The sequence below is a fragment of the Phyllostomus hastatus genome, unplaced genomic scaffold, assembly GCF_019186645.2.
Source record: "Phyllostomus hastatus isolate PE091 unplaced genomic scaffold, TTU_PhHast_1.1 phas_contig_86, whole genome shotgun sequence".
In the NCBI taxonomy this organism is placed as follows: domain Eukaryota; kingdom Metazoa; phylum Chordata; class Mammalia; order Chiroptera; family Phyllostomidae; genus Phyllostomus; species Phyllostomus hastatus.
In genome coordinates, this window is record NW_025333977.1 from 14769891 (window position 1) to 14796794 (window position 26904).

Consider the following 26904-nt stretch of genomic DNA (forward strand, 5'->3'; position numbering starts at 1 on the left):
CCTTCCCTTCCCCTCTCTAAAAATAAATAAATAAATAAATAAATAAATAAATAAATAAATAAATAAAATCTTTAAAAAATAAAATAAAAACAATTTACAGGGAATCAACATCAGAATGGATGAAGCTGAGAATCAAAGCAATGATATGGAACATAAGGAAAGAAAAAAAAACCAGAACAACAAAAAGAAAAAAATCCAAAAAAAACGAGGCTAATGTAAGGAGCCTCTGGGACAATTTCAAGTATATCAATCAATGTTCACATCATAGGTGTGCCAAAAGAAGAGAAAGAGCAAGAAGTTGGAACCCTATTTGAAAAAACAGTGAAAGAAAACTTCCTTAACTTGCTGAAGGAAATAGACAAGCAAGTTCAGGAAGCACAGAGTCCCAAACAAGATGGATGCAAACAGACCCACACCAAGACACATCCATAATTAAAATGCCAAAGGTTAAACAGAGAACCCTAAATATAGCAAGAGAAAAGTAGTTAGTTACCTACAGGGGAGTTCCCATAAGACTGTCAGCTGATTTTTGAAAAGAAACTTTGCAGGCTAGAAGGGACTGGCAAGAAATATTCAAAGTCATGAAAAGCAAGGACCTACTGCCAAGATTGATCTACCTCGCAGAGATATCATTTAGAATTGAAGAGCAGATAAAGAGCTTCCCAGAAAAAACTAAAACTAAAAAACTAAAGTTCATTATCACCAAATCATTATCATATGAAATGTTAAAGGGACTTAAGAGAAAAAGATCAAAACTATGAACAAGAAAATGGCAATAAACACATACCTATCAACAACTGAATCTAACAAACAAAGCAAGGAAGAACATAGCCCTGGCTCAGTGGATTGAGCACTGGCCTGTGAACTGAAAGGTCACCAGTTCAATCCCTGCTCAGGGCACATGCCTTGGTTGTGGGTCAGGTGACTGGTTGTGGGTGTAGGAGAGGCAAGCTGGTTGATTCGATGTTTCTCCACACATCAATGTTTCTCTCCCTGTCTTCTTCCCTTCCCCTCTCTCTAAAAATAAAGAAATAAAATCTTTTTTCATATCATTAGTTTATTAGAAAAGAGACACAGACGTTATTTACATGATGAAAGATTTCAGTACTCCAAAGGAATGGACTGCATAACATGATGCCATTTCAATAGTGATTTATTTCAGTCCACATACTTTCCAAGAATGTCACCATCTCTAAATAAGAAATAATCTTTGTCATCTAGAACTACTTTGGTTCCTCCACATTCTGGAAGAACTTTATCTCCAACTTTCACTCTACTGGTTGAATCTCTCCACCCTCTCATTTGGAGCCAAATCCAACAGCTACTATGATTACTTGCAATACTTTTCCTTGAGATTTTTTGGGAGCATAATGCCTCCTTTGGTCACAGTTTCTGCAGCACACCGTCCAACCAATACACAGTCAAAGAGGGACAGAAACTTTCTAAATGCCTGTCCTGTCATGACTCCAGCCACCACAGTTTGTGGTACTCTGCTCTCACGCTGTGGCTGAAAGAAGAGACCAGCAGTTGTGCCAAGAAATAAAATCTTAAAAAAAAAAGAACAGACAGAATCATGGATATGGAGGGCATTTTTGATGGATGCCAGATATGAGGCATGTTTGGGGAAATGGGTGAAGACATGAGGGAATTAAAAAGTACAAATTGGTAGTCACAGAAATGCCATGAGGATATAAAGTACAGTACAGGAAATGAAATAGCCAAAGAACTTAAATGCATGACACATGGACATGAAAAATGTTTAGGAGATTGCCTGAGGGAGTAGGGGCTTCTGGGGGTGACAAAGGGGAAAAACTTGGACAACTGTAACAGCACAATAAAATACAATTTTAAAGATTTGAACAACAAAAAAACCCTGTCTTCAAGCAATCCCTTAGCATTTTAGACTTTGCTGCTTGATTTGAAAACATCACTATCTTTATTTGCCCATTTAAAAGTTTCAAGCCACATCAAAAATAAAGGCATAGGCACTTTCAGGTTTTTGCCATCTTTTAATCTAAAAGCTAATTTGCATGAAGAACTGCAAAGCCAATCACTACAGTATATTAATGCTAAAAGACAATACTGGTACAAGAATGTTTAAATGTCACAGCAATATTAAGTCAACCTCTCTAACCAATAAAAACAAATAGGATAATAATATTCAAGTCAAGAAATCATTAGATTTTTATTCTAGTTTTCAGACTGAAAACCAGAAATATTGTCTTATTTCTGACACATTTCTATCAAACAGAAGCATGAAAGGTTTAAAATATTTCTATATATTTGTTGTAACTCTAATCAAGTTTAGTTTGCTATTCTATTTATCCATGCAACCCCTATTTCTCCATTTATCAATGGTTGTTAGTCCCCGTACAGAGTAAGCCTATTTAAATAATTTAGATCTGAATTTTCAATGAAAAGCTGTATTCCACATAAATTCCTTCAGTAAATATAAAGTGTGACATAGTATATTCTGTAAATCATGCAGACTGTTAGATAAACTTTGGTAAACGAATAGAGAGACTTCAGAAAAACATAGTGAAGTGATTTCATTTAGAAAGGTTATTATGTGTTGATTAAAAAAAAGGATCAACATCAGTATCATTGATATTAGTGTAACTATAATGACATTTAGAATCTTAAAAAATTCAACTTCCTTTACATCATCAGGCCAGGAACATGGCATTCTTTTTGAAGAAATTTTCATTTCAGGAATGAGAAGTTTTTTTATTTTTCCAATTTCTGTTCTGTTCCAATCTTCTTTCAATACTTGGCTTACTCGAGGATATATTTCAATACACTGGACCTCAGGAAGTGGTCTTTGTTTCAAGACCTGCACACGCTGGCGGACGTCATCAACTTTTTCAAGAAATTTAAGTGGAGACTCTTCTCGTAAAGATGTTGTCAATGTCATTAATTCAAGCTGCTGCTCTCTCATTTCTTTTATTCTTTCAATGTGTGGAGTATATTCTTGATTAATCAGATTGCCAACTTCACAGAGAGCAGTTAGGAAATTTTTTTTTTTCTGTTCTAATGTATCACTAAGCTCCTTAAAATACTGGAGAACAACTGCTTTCTCACTTTGGACCATTTTCTCTGAATGAGATTTTTGTTCTTCCAGCTTTTCAATAAGACAAGTAAGATCTGTCCAGTGTGTGTCTGTTAACTGTTCAAGCAGTTTTTGAGGTGTGTCCTTTTCTTTTAGATAGGCGCTTTGAAGATCATCTATAGGATGACCATGATGTTGGCCTATGGTAAGGCACTGACCACAAACTAACTTTTTATCTAGTAGGCAGTAAACATTTAATGGTTGTCTGTAATGTTCAGGGCAAGTGACAATATGTGGATGATCTTCCTGCTGGTACTTTTCAATAATAGCCCTTAATGCAAAATTAACAGGTAAAGATTCAATACCAGTTGGGGCAATTTCAATACTACTTCTGCAATTAGGGCACTTGAGTGGAATTCGTAAGGGTCTCCATATATAAAAGTTACCAGATGCCTGAAGAACGTTTTCCAAGCAGTTTCTACAAAACGTATGAGAGCATGGTAGTACACGAGGATCTTCAAAAATACTGTAACAAATGGGACATGTTAACTCGTCCTCAAAATTGTACATTTCCTGTCAAGAGAAAAAAAGTATTTTAAGCCTACATATAACAAAGATAACTGTGCATATGTAAATTTTTGGCTGTTAACCTCCACTGTTAATATATTATACCATGCTTCTCATTTAAAAGATGATAAAAGAAGGTGAAGAAATTAGTCAAAGAACATGTATGCATGACCCACAGACCCTGACAACAGTGCAGTGATGGCTTGGAGCTGGCGGACTGGATGGAGATGGGCAGAGAGGAAAATGAGGCATCTGTACTAGTGTTAACAATAAAAATAATGTTAAACAATAACTACAAAAAGTATGACAAAGAAAAAATAATAAGAGAATAACAGGTATTTACTAAGATCTTTTTTAATGTAACATTCTTAGTAATGCAATTCCTAATATATAATGCTGAATAACTGATCATCATTAAGAGCTTATTTAGGACAAAAATCATGGTAAACAATTCTAATTAATTTGTAATGTTTTAAATTGAAGTTATTTAAGTTTGTTCCTATGTAATGAAGATTTAAATTCAAAGTGTTCTATTGAAGTCTACTTAATCATTGTAACTATTCTGTGCAACTTTTTACATTCCAAAATGCTAAAAATAAGTTAGGCTTAGAAGAATTATATTCTTTAATGCATTCTTTAATGCTCTCAGTTGGCTCAACCATAGGTTCTAAAGCGAGTTACTAAATTTCTCTAGCAACTGCTATGATAAATTTCTTAGCTTCTTGCACTGGACTGGTAATGTGCTTAAAACCCAGGATCAGCTTAGGGTAATATTCTAAAGTAATTTTATTTATTTAAATTTTGAAAGCATGTTTATTAAAGTTGGGGGCAGTGAAACAAGGAAGGACTTAGGATAAAAGGAGCAACAGGAAAGAGCCTAGGTGGAGCTGCATTGGCTCTCTAGAAATGTTAAAGTAATTTTGATTTGAAGATTTAGAAGGGAAAAACATTTTTGAATTGGTCCTTGCAATAAAAAGGAGGTGTTAATCATGGCAACTGAATTATCACTAGACCATAAGCAGTAAAGAACACCATTAAGACTCTCTTTAATGAAAGAAGCCCAGTAATAGTTCAGAGACCCTGACACAATAAACTTGACCTCTCAGCAAGCTATTATTGACATTTTCAACAAGCCTGACAGTTTTGCACCTAATCACCTCTTTGTAATATTCCTTTGTACCTATCAATACAAGCCACAATCCTCAGGACTTACTTAGCCCTGATAGAGAAAAACCAAGTTACACTACTGTTTAAAGAACCTCAAAAAGCAAAACAAAAAACCCAAGTATCATTATGTAAAATACAGGGCCTGGAAGAAATAATGCCCCTTTTTATTACAAAGTCATAAGCATGTAATTCTGCAACATAACAATATCATACTCAAGCATTTTACATGAAATGCTCAAATTAAAACTGTAAATTATTATATCCCTATTACTACCCTACCAACCACACTCAAGCAGTTCTTACTTCTGTCAGACCCTGTGTAAAGATTACTATATCCTCCTCTATAAAAAAATTAAGTTTGAGCCCTGGCTAGTGTGGCTCAGTGGATTGAGTACTGGCCTGTGAACCAAAGGGTACTAGTTCAATTCCCAGCCAGGGCACATGCCTGGGTTATGGGCCAATTCCCCAATTGGGGATGCGCGAGAGGCAACCACACATTGTTTCTCTCCCTCTCTTTCTCCCTCCCCTCCCCTCTCTCTAAAAATAAATACATTAAAAAATTAAGCTTGAGAAAACAAATTGTATTTTTAATAAACATAAAAACTACTTTAGGCTTTTATCTCTGTGCTCCCTACACTTACCATTTTCAAAACCAAACTCTTATTCATGCTTCAAATCTCAATGTAAATCTACCTCCTCCCCAGATTAGGCGCCCTGTTAATCTCAACTGAACGTTGCACTTCTACTTTATTAGCATTTACCCGTATTTTCAGACCATAAGACGCATCTAGGTTTTAGAGGAAAATAGGAAGAAAAATTTTGAAGCAAAAAATGTGGTAAAATATTTAATAACATAAAATTTCACCAGTGTAAATGTAAACAGACCTCAACAGCATTAACAACCATTATTCCTCCCAGATTTGGTGAGGCAGAGGGGTGGGGGGGTGCGAGTACTCTTATAGTCCAAAAAATACGGTAACTGGCTTTCATTTAGAAAAAAATTCATAACATTTTTCTATACATCAGAATATAAACCTACAATAAGGGCAAAATTGTGTCTAAGCACAAAAGAGTAAGCATTTGCTCACAATTGGTAAATATTGCCTCTTTTTTCCCCTAAGGATTTTATTTATTTATTTGTAGAGAGGGAGGGAGGGAGAAAGAGAAGGAGAGAAACATCAATGTTTGGTTGCCTCTCTCATGCTCCAGTTGGGGACCCAGCCCACAACCCAGGCATGCGCCCTGACTAGGAATTGAACCAGAACCCTTTGTTTCATAGGCCGACACTCAGTCCACTGAACCATACCAACCAGGGCTAAACACTTCCTCTTACAAGACCAATGTTAATGTCAGATCTTAGTTTTCTGGTTTCTTTAAAATAGCAAAATCTCTGCTTTCTTAGGAAAAGCTCTAACTGGAGAGTCCATCAGAAAATACATTCCATTCAGACCAATCAATACTGAGAACCCTAAAAAGCCAAGATGTGTCACAAAGACAATAAGCTTCTTCAACTGTGAAACATTCCAGGAAACTCATGTAACTGGGCAACAGTACAAAAGATGACATTCACTGCACATAAATTCAAGTGCGTGCATGTTGGACTTAATGACTTTACCCCATTATCTCCAGATCACACAAAGCTACCCAAGAAAAACAAACATGTTTCTCAGAGAATTTCAGTGATGTCATGAAAAATACAGAGAACAGCACTTCACAAGGAATAAAATTTGAGCAGTGGACATATATTCTATTTAGATTTAACATTAGAGCTATTTAATATTAAACACAAAAATTATCCTTGAAATAGAATGCAATCTTTCCCTCCAAAGTCCTACAAATTTGTCAAAAGCTACAAAACATTCTCCCTCAGGACCCATTTAGGGATCCCAAAAACTCAACTTTCTTTAGAACGAGGATATTCTCAGTAATAATGTAAAGAAAATATCTCCTAAGCTCATATAAAAATGAAAGCAAATATTATGGTCTCAAAAGTTACTTTCATAGTATGTAAAATTTCATTAGAAATTTATGAATAACTTGAAGGCACAGAAAGTGAATTTTACTCTTGGACTACCTTCTTCTTGCTGAGTTATTAAAAATTAATTTTAGACAACAAACTCATGGGAAGTTAGATACTGAGAAGCCAGGCTGGTTGTCAATAACTGTAAGACTAGGAACTTTCTGACTCTGGTTGCTGCCCAAGAAACAGAAGATATAGGTGGTTATCATGTTTAGGGGCTAGTTCTTCCAGGATCGGGTGTGACATTTTATGCACAAGAAATTTCCATAACCAGCCTAAATTCTTGATGGTAAAAAAAGGAGCAAAAAACTTTAGCTATGTATATTTTCTAGGATAAATATATTAAATTTAGCTATGTTGTATATATGTAACAACACTGAACCCTGTAAGACAATGAAGCAATAACTTCAATACAGATGTGGGCAAAAATAGGTTAATAATAATAAAATTCAATAATTAATGACTAAATAATCATACAAGAATAAACTTTGTATTTTGTGTACTCACAACTGTAAAACTACTTTTGTCCTTCCTGTATTCTCAGAAAAAAATGGCTTCCAACCTAAAATCTTATGCAAAGAAAAATAAAAAACTTTCCAGGGTAGACTAAAGATAACTTGACATGAGAGTTCTCAAAAATGAACATGCCTCCCTCCCCACTAAGTAAGGAAGCTACTGTAGTGTTGAAAGAAAAGCAAAAATTCTCATAAGAATAATGGTGAAATGAAGTCCAGGAAAAGTGTTCAGCAAGCCTACAGCACAAGTAGTCCAGAGGAAGAAGACAGAAATCCAGAAAAAAATGTCTTTTAAGTAAATGAATGGAACTGACAATATTTCACGTGTCTGAACATACTGAGAGGTAATGAGGAAACTAAATTTAAGGAAAAGTGATAGAATCATGAAAAGAGAAAATATGTCATAATTATATGGCTTAGTTGTCATTCACAAAATCATATTTAATATTGATTTGTTCAAAAAGCATGACTGTTATAGACTGTCATGTCTGTGTCCCAACAAAATTTCTATGTTGAAATCCTAACCCTTGCTCTGGCTGGTGTAGCTCAGTGGATTGAGCATGGGCTGGGAACCAAAGTGTCCCAGGTTCGATTCCCAGCCAGGGTACATTCCTGGGTTGCAGGCCATAACCCCCAGCAACTGCACATTGACATTTCTCTCTCTCTCTATCTCCCTCCCTTCCCTCTCTAAAAAGTAAATAAAATATTAAAAAAAAAAAAAGAAATCCTAACCCTTTATGTGATGGTATTAGGAGTGGAGTCTTTGGGAGGTTGTTAGATCATGAGGGTGGAGCCCTCACGAATGGGATTAGTGTCCTTGTGAGAAGAGACACCAGGGCTTCCATCTGCTCTCCCCTGCATGAGGACCCAGCGAGAAAATGGCCATCTGCAAACCAGGAAGAAAGCTCTCACCAGACCCTAACTATGCTGAGCTGACATTTTGATCTTAGGCTTCGTAGTCTCCAGAACTGTGAGAAATAAATGTTTATTGTTTAAGGCACCCAGTCTATAATATCTCAAACTAAGAAAATGATATAATTATATTTGGGGGAGGGAATATGGGAAAGAAACTGTGTTTAAGAACTAAATCTTCTCTTATAAGAAGTCAATACATACCTAAAAGTGAAAAATCAAGAAATCACATAAAAAGCATATTATTTAGAAATACAGAGGCAAATATCAAAAGAAATCATAAGAAGAAATATAAATGATTGCTTCTGGAGTACAGGAACCAGAAATGAGGAAAGAGAGAGCAGGGCACTGCTTTTTTTCATTATAAACTTAAATACTGCTATTTTACTTTCAACTGCTAATATGCAATTAAAATACAATAAAGTTTTAAAGAAAGAAATAAAGACAATCCTACAAACATCCTAGCAGAAAAGATAGCTAAAAACAAACAAACAAAAAACGTAATTCTCTTCTGGGAGACTGTAATTTCCAAAGATGGCGACAATTACCGCCCACATATGCAATGGAACTTTGCTAGTTCTCCCCCATCAAAAGATGAAAGCTATACCCCTCCTGGTGCCTCCCCCCACCCCTAAATCTGGATAGGACACACAAGTGCTCTGACCTACAGGATATAACACAAGCGATACGATGACAGTTCTGGGTATGGCCCGTAACTGGCCTGGCAGGTTGCTGACTCTTAGAGTCACAAACTGCTAAGTTAAAAGTCCAGGCTACTCTGTGGAGAGGCCAAATGGAGAAGCAATGAGGTGCCAGACATGTAAGTAGAAAAGCCATCTTGGACATGCAGCCAGCCAGCCTTCAGATGTTTGTTACATAGTAGCAGATAACCAGAGCCAGGAAGCAACAAGGAATGCTAAAACAATGTAGCATGTCCACAAGGTCTGGAAAAGAACATGACCTACAAATTCTTGTACCCAGCCAAGATCTAATTTATTGTTGTGAAACAATATAAATACTCTCGGCAAAATCTATAGGGTTAAAAAAAAATTCTAGAGAGCAGAGTTGAAACCATATACTTTCATTACCAAAGTCATATACTCTCATTAACCAGTAAAATGTATTACTTTCTCCAGGAAGTCCAAGTAAAAATGGATAACTTAATTTGAGATTTCCTGCTTCTCTTTTGAAAGTCACCAAGAAAAAGGAATATAGAAATTCTTTTCAGAAAGAAACCTAAGGCTACATCATCTACTTATAAATTATTTCACAGATTTCTTGTGTTTAAGTATCAAAAAACACATTTCTGAATTTCTAAACTTGTTATGTAGTCTTTCTCCAGAGGGCTGATTTTGTATATCTCCACAATGTCTAACCAGCCTATTACGGATGGGTCAGCGCTGATAAGAAATGATGGAGAATTAAGCAGCAGCAAAAATATCATTGCCCATTCTCCTGTGTAAACAATTTTTACTAATATGTTATTGCCTTTCATCTCTAAACATGAATGGTTATAAAACATTTATTACATCTAACATCCATTAAAGAGGAACTATATTTACCACATTATAGAGTTAGATGACTTGTTCTAGGACTTACAGTGTGAGTCAGCTATAAGTCTGGGAAAATTCAAGAGGTGCCACCACCCAGACTGGGGCTCACATCCTTGTGGCCCTAACTGATAAGAAGCACATATCATGTAATTAAACTTACTTTGGAAATACTATAATTGTGCAGTCTCTATACATAAGGTAAGTTTTAAAAGTACTTTTGTGCATCCCTGGCCCACTGGCTTGGTTGGTTAGAGCATCATTATGTGCACCAAAAAGTTATAGGTTCGATACCTGGTCTGGGCACATACCTAGGTTGCAGGTTCAATCGCCAGTCCGCGTGCATATGGGTGACAACCAATCCATGTTTCTCTCTCACATTCACGTTTCTCTTTCTCTTTCTCTCTTGCCTCCCCCTCTCCCCCACGCAACCATCCTCTCTCTGAAAGCAGTGAATATATCCTTAGGTAAGATGTAAAAAAGATAAAATACTTTTGAACATATACATTGTGCAAAACAGTGAGGGATCACCATAACTCTTTCAAAAAAAAAAAAAAAATCCCTGGTCAGATCTGATTACAACTCTGCCCATTTGTACTGTTTTCCTGCATTTTGACATCAACAGGTTTCCCCAAACTAAAAAAGAAACAGTTAATGCAGGGAATTAAGGAAATTCAGGGAAATAAAGAAACTATTTATTCAGGGAATAAAAATTACCTGAAAATTCTTTTGTTTCGTATTCACTTGATTGATCTCCCACAGCTTACTCACTTTGTCGATCTTCTACTTTGAAAACTGAATATACTTTCTCTCTCCAAGTTTTTCAGATTCTTTTATTCTTATTCTAAAATTAAAAGTAATGTTTTAGAAGCACAATCTCAAAAAATACAATAAATAGGATACCACAGGAAGGGTTATTTCGCTGTCTTTGATGTTTACGCTCCCTATGCTTGTGTATTTAGAAAAGTAGTGACAAATACCAACAGTTGTTGCAGCAGCAGGAGAGGCATCACTTTACCTTGAAAGTCCCAACAACTCTGCGACCAAATAAATGGTCACGAAGGACTTCTTTTATGACGCCAAGCATTTCTTGAGCTCTCAAAAATACTGTTAGCCAGCAATGGTGATGATGAGGCAAGCATTCACGGTCATTTCAGATTACTTAAAGTGGAAGTGGAAGGCAAGAAGTATCCTTGCACTGAGAGATGTTTGCCACCTTAGACCTCAAAGTATTGATTTAGGTTATTCCCATCAATACGTCTGTTCATGAAACTATTGTGAGATCTTGGGTCACTTTTAATGCATTTCCGAACTGAAGTTTCCCATCTGTAAAATGGGCAGGAGTCCACCTACCCTGTTAAGTCCCAAAAGAACCTCTCCCAGAGAAAGGGCTCCCAATAGCAACAGCCTTCCCCTTCTCTTTTTCAAGATTTACGAGAAATCCTCCCGGGCCTCCCTCCTCCGGGGCGCCCGCCCACCGGCTCGGGCCTCTGCCCGGAAGCCCGAGCCGCGAGGCAGACCCGCTCCACGGAGTCCAGCCCCTCCCAGCCTCCCCGCCACAGAGCACGGTCCCCCCCCCCTCCCCAGGAACGTCGTTCTACACTGTGGGGGAAGGAAACGAGGCTCCCCACAGTCCCCAACGGGGACAAGAGGGAACAGTTGCAGGACCCAAGCCCATTCTCCCCAGCAAGCCCCTCGACTGCCCTCCTAACACAGCCAACATACCAGCCTCTGCTACAGACAGAGAAGAGGAGCCGCCGCCTTCTCCAAGGCGAAGAGAAGCTCCTTACACTCAGCCCGTCAATTTCACAGGCCGACACCGAGCTCGCCGCCCTCCGAGTAGAGGCGGAGAAAACCCCAGCTTCCCGCCCTCCTCCGCCTGAGGGCCCACAGGTGCTCAGATGGGGCGGGGCTTCGCCGAGCCCCCCAAGGCAGCCGCCGTCTCCCGGCAACATTCAACTGCCTAGCGCCGGCCAATGGGAAGGAGCGCGGGGTCGCAATTCGAAAGTAAACCGCCGGGCTCCTGCAGAGGCGGGGCGTGAGCTCCGGGTCTGGGTGGGAGGTGCCACGCCAGCTTCCCGCGCCTGCGCACTAGGTGCAGGCAGCCCCCTGCCTTCCCCCGGAGGTCCAGTGCGGATGGCACCGAGGCTGGGCTGGGGTCTTTGCTCAGGAATCCGGATGGCACCATTGGTCCCGGGAGAGGTGGGGTTAGGGAGCAGCCAGCGATTCTCAGTACTATTTGCTTCACAGGCTCCCTGCTTGGAGGAGTTTCCCCACCTGCTGTGAAGACACACTCACCCCAGTGGGCAGGGTCTGGGCCCCAGAGCCGGGTTTCTTTTGTTTACAGAGTCTGGACACCTGACCCTACCCGAGTACTGGGGTGAGCGTGGGAAGAAGGGGCTTCTGATTATTTAGAATTGTCTTGTACTTAAAGAAAACTAACCCCGTTAGAGCTAGTAGGATCTTGGGACTCATTGGGACGATCTCCCTGCTTCTCTCCCTGCTCTTCCCGCCCCCCAGTTTATGAAATTACCGCTTAGCGATGACGACTGTTGCACAAATTCCTGACTCCCAATTCAATTTCTCTACCAAGTCCCTATTTCACTTCCTTAACCCCCTAGAATCAGAAAACATAAATGGCAGTCATCCTTTTAATTCAGAAACTTTATCCAGCTGTATCTCAAGATACACTCATACAGTCCCTCCCTTAACTATATCTAAAAGCCGTTTACCACCGTGCTAAATAAAATTATGAGTATTGTTATACTGGGTATTTCCAGTACATTCAGGTTTTAAGCTCCTAATATCATAAATTACAGGAAAAAACACAACATAAAACAATGTGATGAGTCCTAAGCCGAACTGAGATGTCTTTCCCCAATTCAGTTATTGAAAAAGCTACTTTATGATGTGCGGATTCTGGCAATATCCAGAGATACCCAGTATTACATGGTGGTGTTGTAACAGGGAATAAAAACTTTATACTACTCTGACTTATCATAAAGTAGAATTAGACTAAAATGTACTAACAAACTAATACAAAGAACTCACATACTTACAGTTTCCTTATAAGCATATTGCAAATGCCAGCAGTTCCTGTACAAAAAAACAGCCTTGACCACAACTTTGGGTAATGCAGATCACCCAACTGCAGGAATTTGGCTGCACTGAACAGCTCCAGGATGCTGACACATTAAAGATCCGTATCAGGACCAGCTGCCTGCACATCCACAGCCTCTTCTCCCAGTATCTTTGTTCTCCTTGCCCCTCACCCTCCTTATAAAAGCCTCTGCCTGCACTGAGATGTTAAGGTGGGCTTTGAGATGAGAATCCACCATCTTCCAGGTTACTGGCACTTGAATAAAACCACTTTCCTTTATATCATCAGTACACGACTCTAGAGTTGGCTTTCAAAGCAGCAGGCAGCTGGAACTGCTCTAGGTTGTAATATATGAGAACATTTCAACTTTGTTATCCACATGTATTTTCTAGTTAAACATATAAGGATAGCTTTTTAACTTCTGTCAAAACAGTATGTTGTGAATATCTTTCTGTAACAATATATGTACTATACTTCTATAAAATTATTCTTTTTTTTAAAGCATAACTATGATGATAACTATGGGTTTTGGGTGATTATGATGTCAACATAGATTCATCACTTGTAACAAATGTACCACTCTGGTGGAGAATATTGATAATGCGGAAGGCTATGCATGTGGGGGAGCAGGAAATATGTGGGAAGTCTCTTTACTCTACCCTCAATTTTGCTGTGAACCTAAAAATTCTGTTAAAAATAATAGGTTCTTGCCCTGGCTGGTGTGGCTCAGTGGATTGAGCACTGGCCTGCAAACCAAAGGGTCACTGGTTCAATTCCCAGTCAGGGCACATGCCTAGGTTGCAGGCCAAGTATCCAGTGTGTGGGGTGTGTGAAAGGCAACTGTACATTGATGTTTCTCTACCTCTCTTTCTCCCTCCCTTCCCCTCTGTCTAAAAATAAATAAATAAAATCTTTAAAAATAATAAATTCTTAATTTAAAAAAAGCTTTAAAATTTTTAAGTGTAATTCCTCCAGAATGCATACATGTGGCCGAGTACTGCTTTGAACTATAATTTTTTCCACCTGTGTTTTCCCCTAAAAAGAGTTATGTGCTTAGCAAGAAAGCAAAAATAGCTTTCACCACTAGACTTAACTGGCCTTTATTTTCTGAAAAGCCTTGGCCCATTGAGGAAAATAACATCTGAGGGAAGAGACTGAATGTTCAGGATCAGAAAGAACTCTAAAAGAATCTATGCACCCCACTGTTCACAGCAGCACAATTTACAATAGCCAAGTGCTGGAAGCAACCTAGATGCCCATCAGGAAATGAATGGATCAAAAAACTATGGTACATTTACACAGTGGAATTCTGTGCATCAGAAAGAAAGAAGGAGCTCCTACTCTTTGCAGCAGCATGGATGGAACTGAAGAGCATTATGCTAAATGAAATAAGCCAGGCGGTAAAGACAAATACCATATGATCTCACTTTTAACAGGAACCTAAACAACAAAACAAACAAACAAACAAGCAAAATATAGTCAAAGACACTGAAATAGAGAACAGGCTGACAGTGACCAGAGAGGAGAGGGGAGGGAATTTCAGGGGATAAGGGGAGGGGTTTGCAGGAACAAGTATAAAGGACACATGGACAAAAACAAGGGGGGCAGGGAACATGGAAACCGGAGGGAGGGGGGGAGGGCTGGAACGGTGGGCTGGGATGGGAGTAAAAGGCAGAAAACTGTACTTGAACAACAATTAAAATTTTAAAAATTTTAAAAATTAAAAAAGAAAGAAGTCTAATAGCTCCAAAACAGAGACTACTCAGGTCCTAATGGGGGTGCTGTGACACCTGCAAGGAAGGGCTACATCTATTCCTACATCTGTTCCTGCTTTAGAGGCCCGTGGGTTTCCAACTTTGCCAAAGACGTCTGTCACTCAATGTGACCAGAAGTGCCAGACAGCTAGCTACAGGAGCCTAAAAAGCAGCCGTAACAGTGACAGTCACCTGACATACTTAGGTTTATGAACTCTGTGGAGGAAAAGTGGCCTCATACTAAACCTGACAAGCTCTGGGGAGGCCTGCATGGCAGCCTTACAAACTCAGAGACTAAAGTAACCACATAGGATGGTCTGAGATGAAAACCTTCTAACTCCAAGCAGTTCATGGCAGGTAGTCCTGTCCTAGGGCAGTACTTTTCCCTAACAAAGGTCAGTAGATACCCTGACTGAGCCTGTCGTCTTTTTGCATCTAGGATAATATGCCTGGTATCATGTCTTTGCAATAACAAAGTAATTTCCCCTTTTCCAGACCCTTCAAAGCACAGGTACCCCAGCAGGTCAGACTTCCTGACACAGTTGAAGGCTAAAGTATGAAATACAATCTGCTTTCTAAAAATATTTTTAAAGATTTTATTTATTTACTTTTAAAGAGGGGAAGGGAGAAAGAGAGGGAGAGAAACATCAATGTGAAAGAGTCACATCGATCAATTGGTTGCCTCTTACATGCCCCCAACCTGGCCCACAATCCAAGCATGTGCTCTGACTGGGAATTGAGCTGGCAACTTTTCATTTCACAGGCTGGCTCTCAATCTACTAAGCCACACCAGCCAGGGCTAAAATATTTTCTGATGACAAAGAATAATTTTCTAAGAAATCATCATTGGTAAAAGAAATGAAGAAAATGCAAATTATAATAATCCCACCCTTTAGAGTAACCACTGTTCACAATGTGATGTGTACAGAAATTTCCTCAACTTGTGAACTTACATCAGAATAAAAGCCTCACTGTCTTTCCCTGTCACCAAGGAATGAGATTAGTGGATACTGGCATAGTGATATCACCTTGGACTTAATGAAAGCCTGGCCTTATTAAAAGTCTTTGATCAGCCCTGGCTGGTGTGTCTCAGTGGATTGAGCGTGGTTCCCAGTCAGGGCACAGGCCTGGATTGAGGGCCAGGTCCCCATTGGAGGTTGTGGGAGAAGTAACCACACACTGATGTTTGTTTCCCTCTCTTTCTCCTTTCCTTCTCCTCTCTCTGGAAATAAATAAATAAAATAAAATAAAATAAAACAAGTCTTTGAATCCTTTTCCTGTTCATAAATTGAGCAGCTTCTGTATTCTCCAGATTTTCTATGCATTTGCTAACATCTGCTGGATTATGAACATTAGGCTTTATCATATCTTCCTAAGGAATGCATAATGTTCTCCTCTTCCAGAACATTTCTTTCTCCCCAGCAAGCACTTCTTAGAAGACCTTCAGTGAGGGGATCAGCTGGGTTATAAAAATCTACTGCACCTGTCCCTTGATTCAATTATTTTATTTCTTGAGTTTTAAAGAGCAATTCCTTTAAATCACCTTCCACCCTCAATTTCCAACACCTAGGGAAATTCCTGAGGCTTCCCTTAAGATTTCTGAAAACTTCCATGGATTTAATTTGAAGTCCCCCTTATCTCCAGGGGTGATGTCTCTGTTTCACCCCTATGTCATCCCAGAATGCACAGCTCAACCTCAATTCTAATTTCCATAAGAAATCTCTTCACCCCAAGCATGTTATGTTGGAAAACTCTTTACTAGAGTTTAGAGGACTGCATTGCATAGCACCCAGCACTCCACCATCTCCTTTGCCTACTTCTTTTCTCCTTTCCTCCTGGATCCCCTTTCTTCCAGTCCCAAATTCTTCCTGCTCATTTATTCAGGTAGCTTCCTGTTTCTTGTGGGCCTGTGCTTCCTAAAATTTAGTCTTTGAACCAGTAGCATCAGCAGCACCAGGAATGTGTTAGAAAAGCAAACTCTCAGGTCCAAACCCAGACCCACTGCATCAGAAACTCCTGTGGCAGGGAGCTGGCAATGTGTTTTCAAAAGCCCTCCAGGGTTTTGATGCCTGTTAAAGTTTGATAACTACTGCACTCACATCCAAGGTTTAAATTCTCCCCCATGTCTGCCTCTGAAGTTATTCTGTGAGCAAAGGAGCATCCCCCACCCCCACCAAAAGAGACATCCTCACACAAGCTATTGAAAGAATATATATATCCTTATCAAACTATATTCTATATTCATTATCATACATTTGCTTCTTGCTTTTCTTTCTCATCCCCTCTGATCAAACAGCTTCCCTTACTTGTTATGAAACACAGGTGGGGCAAGGGACCTGGCCACTCTTTGACCACAGCCTGATTTACTGAGTTGCCAAACCGCTCCAGAGTAATCTGGGTGGGTCCAGCCTGTGGGTATTTGATAGACAGTGGATTCAGGACAGGACACTTAAGTGTAAGAGCTTTTGAGGATAACGAGTGCATGGAATTAACTAGCAACACTAAACTCTGAGAGGTTGAAAGGCTAATATAAATTAAGGGTGCTCCCATTATTCCAACAGGTAATTAACTTAAAAGCGTTGAGCTGCTTTGGAGGAGCAGAGGAGATACAGAAGAGGAAGAGACATGACAGTAACCCCAATTCCAACCCTCACCATGTCCCAGAAGTTTACAGACCATGTCATGAGTACCCCATTCTCCAGAGACTGATGCTCTTTCCAAAGAATGGAGACTTCATTGGGCTGAAGCCCTGTTAGAAGCACAGCGAATTCTTTTTTTTTTTAAGACTTTATTTATTTTTACAGAGAGGGGAAGGGAAGGAGAAAGAGAGGAAGAGAAACATCAATGTGTGGTTGCCTCTCATGCACCCTTTACTGGGGACCTGGCCTGCAACCCAGGTGTGTACCCTGACTGGGAATTGAACCAGCAGCCCTTTGGTTTCCAACCTGTGCTAAATCCACTGAGCTACACCAGCCAGGGCAACAGCGAATTCTTTATCAGATCTGAATTTGCGTTCCCAATACCACCTCCCAATCTGTCTCTTCCATCTTTCAAATCCTGATTACTTTTGGTCACCGCCATCTCTGGTCTTCTCTCTTATGCATGGTTAACCCCTTATTTCTCCAGTTTTTCTTTCCCTGACCCATATGTCTACCATTCCACTTCCTCCTGAAATTTTCTTTCCACTGTGGCCTCTGGAACTTCGGTTTCCAGGAAAGCAAACTCCCCTGTATATTCCACCTTTCTGGTCAAAGTACCCTCCGCTTCTGAAAACTGACTTTTCCCTGAGGAAACATGTCTCCTTCATGTCCCCCAGGAATGCTGCTCTTCCTCCCACACTCAGGTACAAGACTAACCCAATCTCATCAGCTGTGGATACAGACCAGAACACAGCTTGTGTTTGTTCCTTCATTCTTGCCACCAGCAAAACCTCGGCCCCCTCCTGACCCCAGAGGGGCACTCACATGTACTCTTGCTCTTCTCACCAAGATCTTAAATTGAGCTCACTGCTTCACACTACTGGAGGCTGGCCCTGATGCTGCCTGGAGCTGCTCTGTGGGCCCAGCCACACAGAGGTGGCTGGTATGGCATAGAAATGAGGCCCCTGCCTCCAACCTTGTATCCCCAAGACCTCCAAGCCTCACAGGGCCCCTGATCATCCAGTCCCTATAGCTTCTATCGAACCTCTCAGGGTCTTCATTTCCTTCTTTCACCATGTCTTCCACACACCAGGTAGCAATGTCCTTTTCCTCTTTTTGTTTTGTTTTCACTTTTTCCCCAGCTTTATTCAGACATAATTGACAAGTAACTGTGTATAAATTTAAGGTGTACAGCATGATGATTGGATATATGCATATATTGTAAAATTATCACCACAAAAAAGCTAGCTGAAACATATATCACTCACATAGTACTTTCTTATCTTTTTCCTATTTCAGACAAGCAGAAGAAGCAGAAGTTAACATTATTCATGCATATTGAGAATACAAATGGATCCTAAGGGTTGGGGGTTTATGTAGCCTCACACAACAAGCTTCAGCAGCATCTATACACACTTAATCACCCCCTTTCTAGAAAGACTCGCATTTTTGGTTTTCAGGACACCACATCCTTTCATTTTCCCCCTTCTCTCTGGCCATGTCTTCTCCTTTGGAGGTCCTTTTCTATGCCTAAGCCTACATGTTGATTAATGTTTCTTTCTTGGGCCCCAATTTTCCTTTCACTCCACCTACTTCTCTTGGCCCAACATACTCCCTGTCATAGCTTCAGTTACCATAGATGGATGAAGATTGCTAGAGTCACAGCTTTAGCCTAGACCTCCTTCTCTGCTCCACAGCCACATATTTTCTCCCTCACTAGACATCTCTTCTTGGATGTCTCTTGTGTACCTTATCATTAATATGTCCTAAATCATAGTCCTTCCCCACAAACTAGCTCTTTGCCTGTGCTCCCCAGTTCAGTGAATGGTACTATCACTATTCTAATGGCCTAAGACTAGGGGGTCTCTTATTTCCTACTTCACCTTCACTCTTGACAATCAGTAAATTACAAAGACTAGAGTCAGGTCTTAACCTCCTGGTTCAGGTCAATGTGATTCCTTTTGGATTTCTATGTAATGAGATATTGCCCTGGCTGGTGTAGCTCAGTGGATTGACCTTGGGCCTGTGAACCAGAGGGTCACCAGTTCAATTCCCAGTCAGAGCACATACCTGGATTGTGGGTCAGGTCCCCAGTGGGGGGGCATGTGAGAGGCAACTACACATTGATGTTTATCTCCCTGTCTTTCTCCTTCCCTTCCCCTCTCTCTAATAAAATCTTTTAAAAAATAATTGAGACACCCCACCTAGAGTTTTGCTCTTCTCCAAGGTAGTGCTTTCCAATCTGTTTCTCATCATTGTACACCCAAGTTTTTGCACAGCACACTGGGATAACCATTTGAGACTGCAGGAAGAAGCTGTGAGGTTATGCCTGTTGACTCAGAGACTAAGGCAGTCATAATCTTGGCTCACTCTAAATTTGTGCATGCCATGCTGAGAAGCAACGGGCTAATTTCTTCACCTTTCTGCAACCAGAGTGGCCTTTCTAAAGCACAGAACTCACCAGGTCGCTGTCCTGCTCAGAGTCCTCCTGTGGCTACCTAGCAGCTTGCACCGTATTCAAGATCTGACCCTGCCTCCTCCTCTAGCCTCCTCACTCCCTCTTGCCTTCTCATATCCCCTTCCTCATGCTCCAATCACACCAGCATGACTTGCCTTTATCTAGAGAGGCCTATGAGCTCTTGCTTCTAGACTTCCTTTTCCCTCAGATACCACCAACCTTCCCCCACCCCCCAGGGCTGGCACTTAGTACTATGTAACATGTAAATTAAACAAGGGCAGGGACCGTGCCTGGAATTGAATCTGGTTCATTGTAAGAACCCAAACACATCTTGAGGAGTGAGTGAAGGAGTCAGCTTTTGTGATAGAGCACTAGACCAGGGAGGAGACACTTGGGCCCCTGCTGTGCCACTAATCTGCTAAACCTTCCTGGGCCTCAGTCTTCTCAGCCAGCAAATTAGGGAACTGATCTCTGAATTCCCTTCCAGATCAGAAGGCCAAGCTCTCCAGAGCTCTTGGGATCCCAGTAGTCCTTTATGGCCATGAAATTCTTCACCTTTGCAGATAAATGAAGGTTTAAATTTATGACAATTACTACAAATTTCTGTTCCACTGGAAATCAGAAAGTAACTAAATGTAAACAGTACCTTCTTAATAATACTTTTGAAAATTCTAAATTTGGTGAGGACAGCAAACCTGGATTCCCCTCCACTCCTCCGGCCCTAGTGTTAGTGCATGAGGGGGTAAACCAGGTCATGGTGGAGGCGGAGGTTCTAGAACCCCCGTGCCTCCCCTCTTCCTGCCTTCATTCCCTCCCCACTTGGTTCCAGGAAATAACAGGTGCACTGTTTGGAGGCTGGCTGTGGAATAAGATCTAAGCAAGAAGGTGGAGAGGTAGTAACACAAGGTCTGGGGCAGGCTCTTCAGTTCTTCCCAGGCCAGTCACCAAAGAAAGCTTTGGTCATCATAAGGAAAAGGGGTTACCTTAATGCTGCATTTTATATTGGGCAGTGACTCCAACTGAAAACGAAGCCAGTAAATGACCCAACTCAAGAAGAAAGAACAGAATGTCACTCCTCCCAAGGGGAAAAAAAAAAACCCTAAGAAACTCAGCCACTGTTAAGGGCCTTTCATCCTGAAGTTCTCTCAATTTGTTTTGGACAAAAACCAAGTGTCAGGCCAAAGTCACTGCCTCTGTTAGGGTTTCTGCCAGGTAGTAAATTTATAGTTCAAAGGCTGTGCTAGGAGCTGCCGATCATAATGCTGGCCATCAAATGCTAAACCATTGTGTTGTTGTACTCATTGTGGGCAGATTGAAGCTTATATTATAGTATTCTTGTTCATTTATATACTTATTCCTTTGTTTGAAAGAAATGATAGCTATAATAAACACATACACATATATGCACATACATATATATATATATATATCACTAGCTCTTCTGGTATGTAATCTAAACCCATATACTAATGACTTTTTATTTCTATAGCTTTTTTAAACTTTTAGGTATATATTTATTATTTCACCTTTACTTATATTTGCTTTTAAAAACATGTTTACTATGCCCAGTAGAGTAGTGGACAGGTGTTGAGACTTGAAGGGCTGAGAAACTTCAGAAACATGACAATTGCTGGCAGGTGAGGAGTGATGAGGGAGGGAGGGAGGAGAATGAAAATAAAAATTAATTCCTGCTTCAGCAGCTCATCATTTCGCAATATGTGTCCCTGGAGATAAAATTATTTTTCTTCTGGCTATACAGTGAGAGATATGCCCTGGCTGGTGTGGCTCAGTGGATTGAGTGCTGGCCTGTGAACTGAAAGGCCACTGGTTCGATTCTCAGTCAGGGCACATGTGTGGGTTGTGGGCCAGGTCCCCAGTAGGGGGTGTGTGAGATGCAACCAATCAATGTTTCTCTCCTTGTCTTTATCCCTCCTTTCCCCTCTCCCTAAAAATAAATAAATAAAATCTTTAAAAACAGCAACAAGGTTCACTGTATATATGAAAATAGTGGCAACAAAAGGTAAGAATCAAGATAAGCAAAACTTACCTGATCACAGAAAAAAGAATATGTATATGTAGATATATATCTGGGAATACAAGGAAGAATAACCGTTTAGTGCTGGTGGGTGTGGCTCAGTTGGTTGGGCATTGCTGGGAAAAGTGGTTCCATTCAGGGTCAGGGCACATGCTTAGGTTGTGGTTTGGTCCTTAGTCGGGCACTTGCAAGAAGTAACCAATAGATGTTTCTCTCCTGCTCTCTCCCTCCCTCCCCTTCTCTCTTAAAAAAAAAACAGAATAGAAAAGAATAACCTTTTAATTAATATTAAGCAAGATATAAAGCCCATAACTCATAAAATAAGGACAGAATGCAATGAAGAAGGAACATTCAGGAATACAAATAAAGCTCCTGGATATAAAAAGATTGATAAAGTAAAAAAAAAAAAAGAAAGAAAAGAAAGAAAAAAGAATTAATAAAAGGACTGAAATAAAAAGTGAAGAAAGAAAACCTCTCAGAATGTTAAATAAAAAAAGACAAAGGGAGGAAAAGTAGCATCTAAGAACTGGTATTTATGTTCCAGAAAGAGAGAAGAGAGGAACTAGAGAAATTATTTTTTAAAAAATTACAAAACATTTTCAAAATCTGAAGTCACAAGTCTGCCAAAGCTGATAAATTAAGCAAGATTCACGCTAAATAGATCATCATCAAGTTTCAGAACACCAGGTACAAAGAGATCCTTAAAAGATTCTGAGAGAGAGGACTTCCGGCCAAGATGGAGGCATAGGTAGACACACTGTGCCTCCTCGCACAACCAAGATAGGTACAATAACAATTTAGAAATAGAATAACAACCAGAACTGACAGAAAATTGATCTGAATGGAAGTTGGACAACCAAGAAGTTAAAATAGACACATTCATCCAGACCAGTAGGAGGGGAGGTACTCCGGCAGCCAGGCATGGGTCACGGCAAGGAGAGCAGGGAGCGTTGAGACCTGGTGCGTAAGGTATCTGGGGCACGCAATACGACTGTGGGCGGACCCTGAGCATTCAAGTGGTAGCTGGCAAACCCTAGCTGAGGGGTGGCAACCGGCAGACCCAGTGAGGCAGTGACTATGAAGCAAGGCACTGCATGCAACCCAGGATGCTAGCACTGGGAAATAGAGCCTTGGGGCACTGATTGAAAACACCTGTAGGGGTTGAGGTGCAGGGAGAGACTCCCAGCCTCACAAGAAAGGTGGTTGGAAAGTTCCACAGAGTGCACAAGCCCACCCACATGGGAATTGGCACCAAAGGGACCCAGTTTGCTCAGGGGCAGCAGTGGAAGGGACTGAGGTCCGATGGAGAGCAGAGCTAGCACCCTTGTTACCTCCCAAACCCTGCCCCCACATACAACATCACAACCCAGCGACTGGGGTGCCCCCCCCCCGGTGGTCACCAAAGGCTCCGCCCCTCACACGTAACAGGCACGACCAGACCAAAGGAAGGGTGGGGGAAGATGGCTCAAACAGAATTCAAAGCTCTGCACAAGTCCTTCTAAGCGACCGAGAGATAGCCAACCTATCAGATGCACAGTTCAAAGCACTGGTGATCAGGATGCTCACAGAATTGGTTGAATTTGGCCGCAAATTAGATGAAAAAATGAAGGCTATGCTAAGTGAAATGAAGAAAAATGCACAGGGAACCAATAGTGGTGGAATGAAAGCTGGGTCTCACATCAATGGAGTGGACCAGAAGGAAGAAAAAAAAACATACAATCAGAAAAGAATGAAGAAATAAGAATTCAAAAGAATGAGGAGAGGCTCATTCTTAGGAACCTCCAGGACATCTTTAAACAATCCAACATCTGAATTATGGGTACCAGAAGGAGTAGAGGAAGAACAACAAGTGGAAAACTTATTTCAACAAATAGTAAAGGAGAACTTCCCCATTCTGGCAAAGGAAATCGACTTCCAGGAAGTCCAGGAAGCTCAGAGGGTCCCAAAGAAGTTAGACCTAAGAAGGAACACACCAAGGCACATCATCATTACATTAGCCAAGGTAAAAATGAAGGAGAGAATCCTAGAAACAGCAAGAGATAAGGAGACAGTCACCTACAAAGGAGTTCCCATCAGACTGTCAGCTGATTTCTCAAAAGAGACCTTACGGACAAGAAGGGGCTGGAAAGAAGTATTCCAAGTCATGAAAGGCAAGGACCTGCATCCCAGATTGCTCTATCCAGCAAAGTTTTCATTTAGAATGGAAGGGCAGATAAAGTGCTGCTCAGATAAGATCAAGTTAAAGGAGTTCATCATCACCAAGCCCTTATTATATGAAATGTTAAAGGGACTTATCTAAGAAAAAGAAGATAAAAAACATGTATACTAAAATGACAGCAAACTCACAATTATGAACCACACCTAAAACAAAAAGAAACTAAACAAACAACTAGAACAGGAACAGAACCACAGAAATGGAGATCACATGGAGGGTTAGCAACGGGAGTGGGAGGAGGAGAGAGGGGGAAAAGGTACGGAGAGTAAGTAGCATAGATGGTAGGTAGAAAATAGATAGGGAGATGGCAAGAATAGTATGGGAAATGTAGAAGCTAAAGAACTTATGACACATGGATATGAACTAAAGGGGGGAATGTGGGTGGGAGAGGGTATGCAGGGGGGAGGAGAGTGAAGGGGGGTAATGGGACAACTGTAATAGCATAATCATTAACATATATTTAAAAAAAGATTCAGAGAGAAAGGGGGATAAACAGACCACCAATGAGGGAATGAGAACCCAATTTTCCTAAGAACTACCATAAATAACATTAAATTCCAGAAGACATTGAAATAATTTCCTCAAGACTCTGTGAATTCTGGATTTAAATGTAGAATTCTATACCAGCCTAAATTAATGTGAAAGAAAAAGAAAGATATTTCTAGACAAAAACCTCAAAAATTTACTACCTCCATGAAATATTTCTGAGGAAGTTACTAGAGGATAAATGTCTATGAAACAGAAGAAATAAACAAGACAGAGAACGACAAGGGATTCGCAAAGGAATTTTCAACCCCTGGATTACCTCTTGCAATGAGTTCATATTGGAGCAGAGAGTGAAAGGCTGAGGAAGAGCGAACTCAGGGGAAAAAAAGGAGATTGTGATATCAGTTTGCAGAGGAGTTAATATAGTCCTAGCACACTATTTGGCTCTGTAGTGAAATATGTACACAATAGTGTAATCCTGTTTGCTACTTTTTGACTCTTAGAACCAAATCATAGTCAAGACAGACAATTATGTTTACAGAATAAAAAGAAAAATAAATGTAATGGTTTATAGCAATATTATTCATATTAGCAAAAACAAAGGGGAAACAACCAAACTGTGTATCAGCTGAGATGGAGAAACAAAATGTGTTATTTTCATACACTGGGATATGATTTGGCAAGAAAAAGGGAAGACATACTGATACACACTGGAACGAGGATGAACCTCCAAACCATCATGCTAAGTGAAAAAAGCTAGTTCCAAAAGACTACATATTGTGTGGGTTCACTTATATGATGTGTCTAGAATAGATAAATCCATGCAGACAGAAAAGCAGACTAGTGGTTTTGTAAGGCTGGGGGAGCTATGAGGAAATGGGGAGCGACCAATAATAGGTATGGACTTCTTTTGGGCTAATAAAAATGTTCTAAAGTTGTAATAATGGTTGCAGAACTCTAAATATACTAAAAACTTCTACTTCTGGATTGCACACTTTAAATGGGTGAACTTCATTGTATGTAAATTATACCTTGATCAAGTGTTAAGTTTTTGTTGTTGTTTTGGAAAGCTAACAAAAATTGGGAGGGTGAGAGAGGGACAGAGAGGTGAAGAGTTGAAGTGATAATACCCTTATCTTACTTATCATGGAGTTAAGAGATAATGTTGATAAAATAAAAAATGGAGGTTTAAAGGAACAATTTTAACCCTGGTTGGTGTAGCTCAGTGGATTGAGTGTGGGCTTTGAACCAAAGGTCACAGGTTTGATTCCCAGCCAGGGCACATGCCTGGGTTTTGGGCCAGGTCCCCAGTGGGGGCCATGTGAGAGGCAACCACACATTGCTGTTTCACTCCCTCTCTCTCTCCCTCCCTTCCCCTCTCTCTAAAAATAAGTAAATAAAATCTTAAAACAAAAACTAAAGGAACAATTTAAAGTATAGAAGAATTTAAAAATGAAAGATCCCTTGCATCCAACCTAGGCATGTGCCCTGACTGGTGACCTTTCACTTTGCAGGGACAACTGAGCCACACAGGAGAGGAATATAGTGCTTTAATTGAAGCAAAAAGGCTATGATTATAAAATTAGCATATAAAGGAAAAATATTTACATGTCTCCAAAAATATGTTATCTTGTATGAAAACATATATTTCAATCCCCAACTAGACAATTATAGGCCAAATTAAAATTTGTCATGAGACCAATTTCAAAATACTGCATTCTTCCATAAAGCCTTTAACACTGCCACCTCGTGGCAGTAAAAGGAAATTTTATTTATGTAGAAATCACATTTATTTATATAATTCACGTGGTTCAAATTTAAATTTTTAAAAAATATCATGTGATAAAAAGCATCTCTCCAACCCTGTACTTCAGAAACCCAGTTCCTTTCCATAATGAATCCAGTGTTAATAGTTTCTTGTGTATATTCTTCCAAAAAATACAGGGTCCGGCAGAAGTAAGACCTGCTTGAGTGTGGTTGGTAGGGTAATAATATGGGTGTAATAACTTATAGTTTTAATTTGAACATTTCACCTGAAATATCATATGGTGTGCTTGAGCGTGATATTATTATGTTACAGAATTACATGGTTATGATTCTGTAATAAAAGATTTTGTAATAAAAAAGGGATGTTATTTGTTCCGGACCCTGTATTTTTAAGCATAACTAAAGCAAATGTGTATACGTATGTATATTTTAACACAAATAATAGACCACTACATAGAGTTATATATTTTGCTTTTTCAGTATTTTAATATTTTGGAGATTTTTCTATATCAATACATGAGTCTTCCTTAATATTATTAGTAGATATAAAATATTCCACTATGTGAATGTTGGTTTATTAACCAGCCCCTTATTTATAGTTAGTTCTAGTCTTTTGATTTTTCAAATGATGCTGCAATGAATAAATTTTTATGTATGCCATTTCTCACAT

General features: G+C 39.9%; 1 protein-coding gene across 3 annotated transcripts; it reads right to left on the reverse strand.

The window, feature by feature from the left end:
* Positions 1–2160: 2160 nt before the first annotated feature.
* On the reverse strand, positions 2161–11788 carry TRIM59 (tripartite motif containing 59). Of its 3 annotated transcripts, none has more exons than XM_045852042.1 (4): positions 11506–11788; positions 10498–10624; positions 10092–10222; positions 2161–3622 (listed from the first exon to the last, which is right to left on the reverse strand). In XM_045852042.1, exon 4 carries the CDS (start codon positions 3617–3619, stop codon positions 2411–2413), a length of 1209 nt encoding a protein of 402 aa, XP_045707998.1. In that variant the 5' UTR covers positions 3620–3622; positions 10092–10222; positions 10498–10624; positions 11506–11788; the 3' UTR covers positions 2161–2410. The 3 variants fall into 3 exon arrangements, with proteins under 3 accessions (XP_045707998.1, XP_045708000.1, XP_045707997.1); XM_045852044.1 differs by having other exon boundaries at positions 10092–10242; XM_045852041.1 differs by lacking the exon at positions 10092–10222 and having other exon boundaries at positions 11506–11787.
* Positions 11789–26904: the final 15116 nt, after the last annotated feature.

Excerpts from the sequence above, each read along its gene's own strand:
- TRIM59 (XM_045852042.1), bottom strand. The coding sequence starts at position 3,619 with ATGTACAATTTTGAGGACGAGTTAACATGTCCCATTTGTTACAGTATT.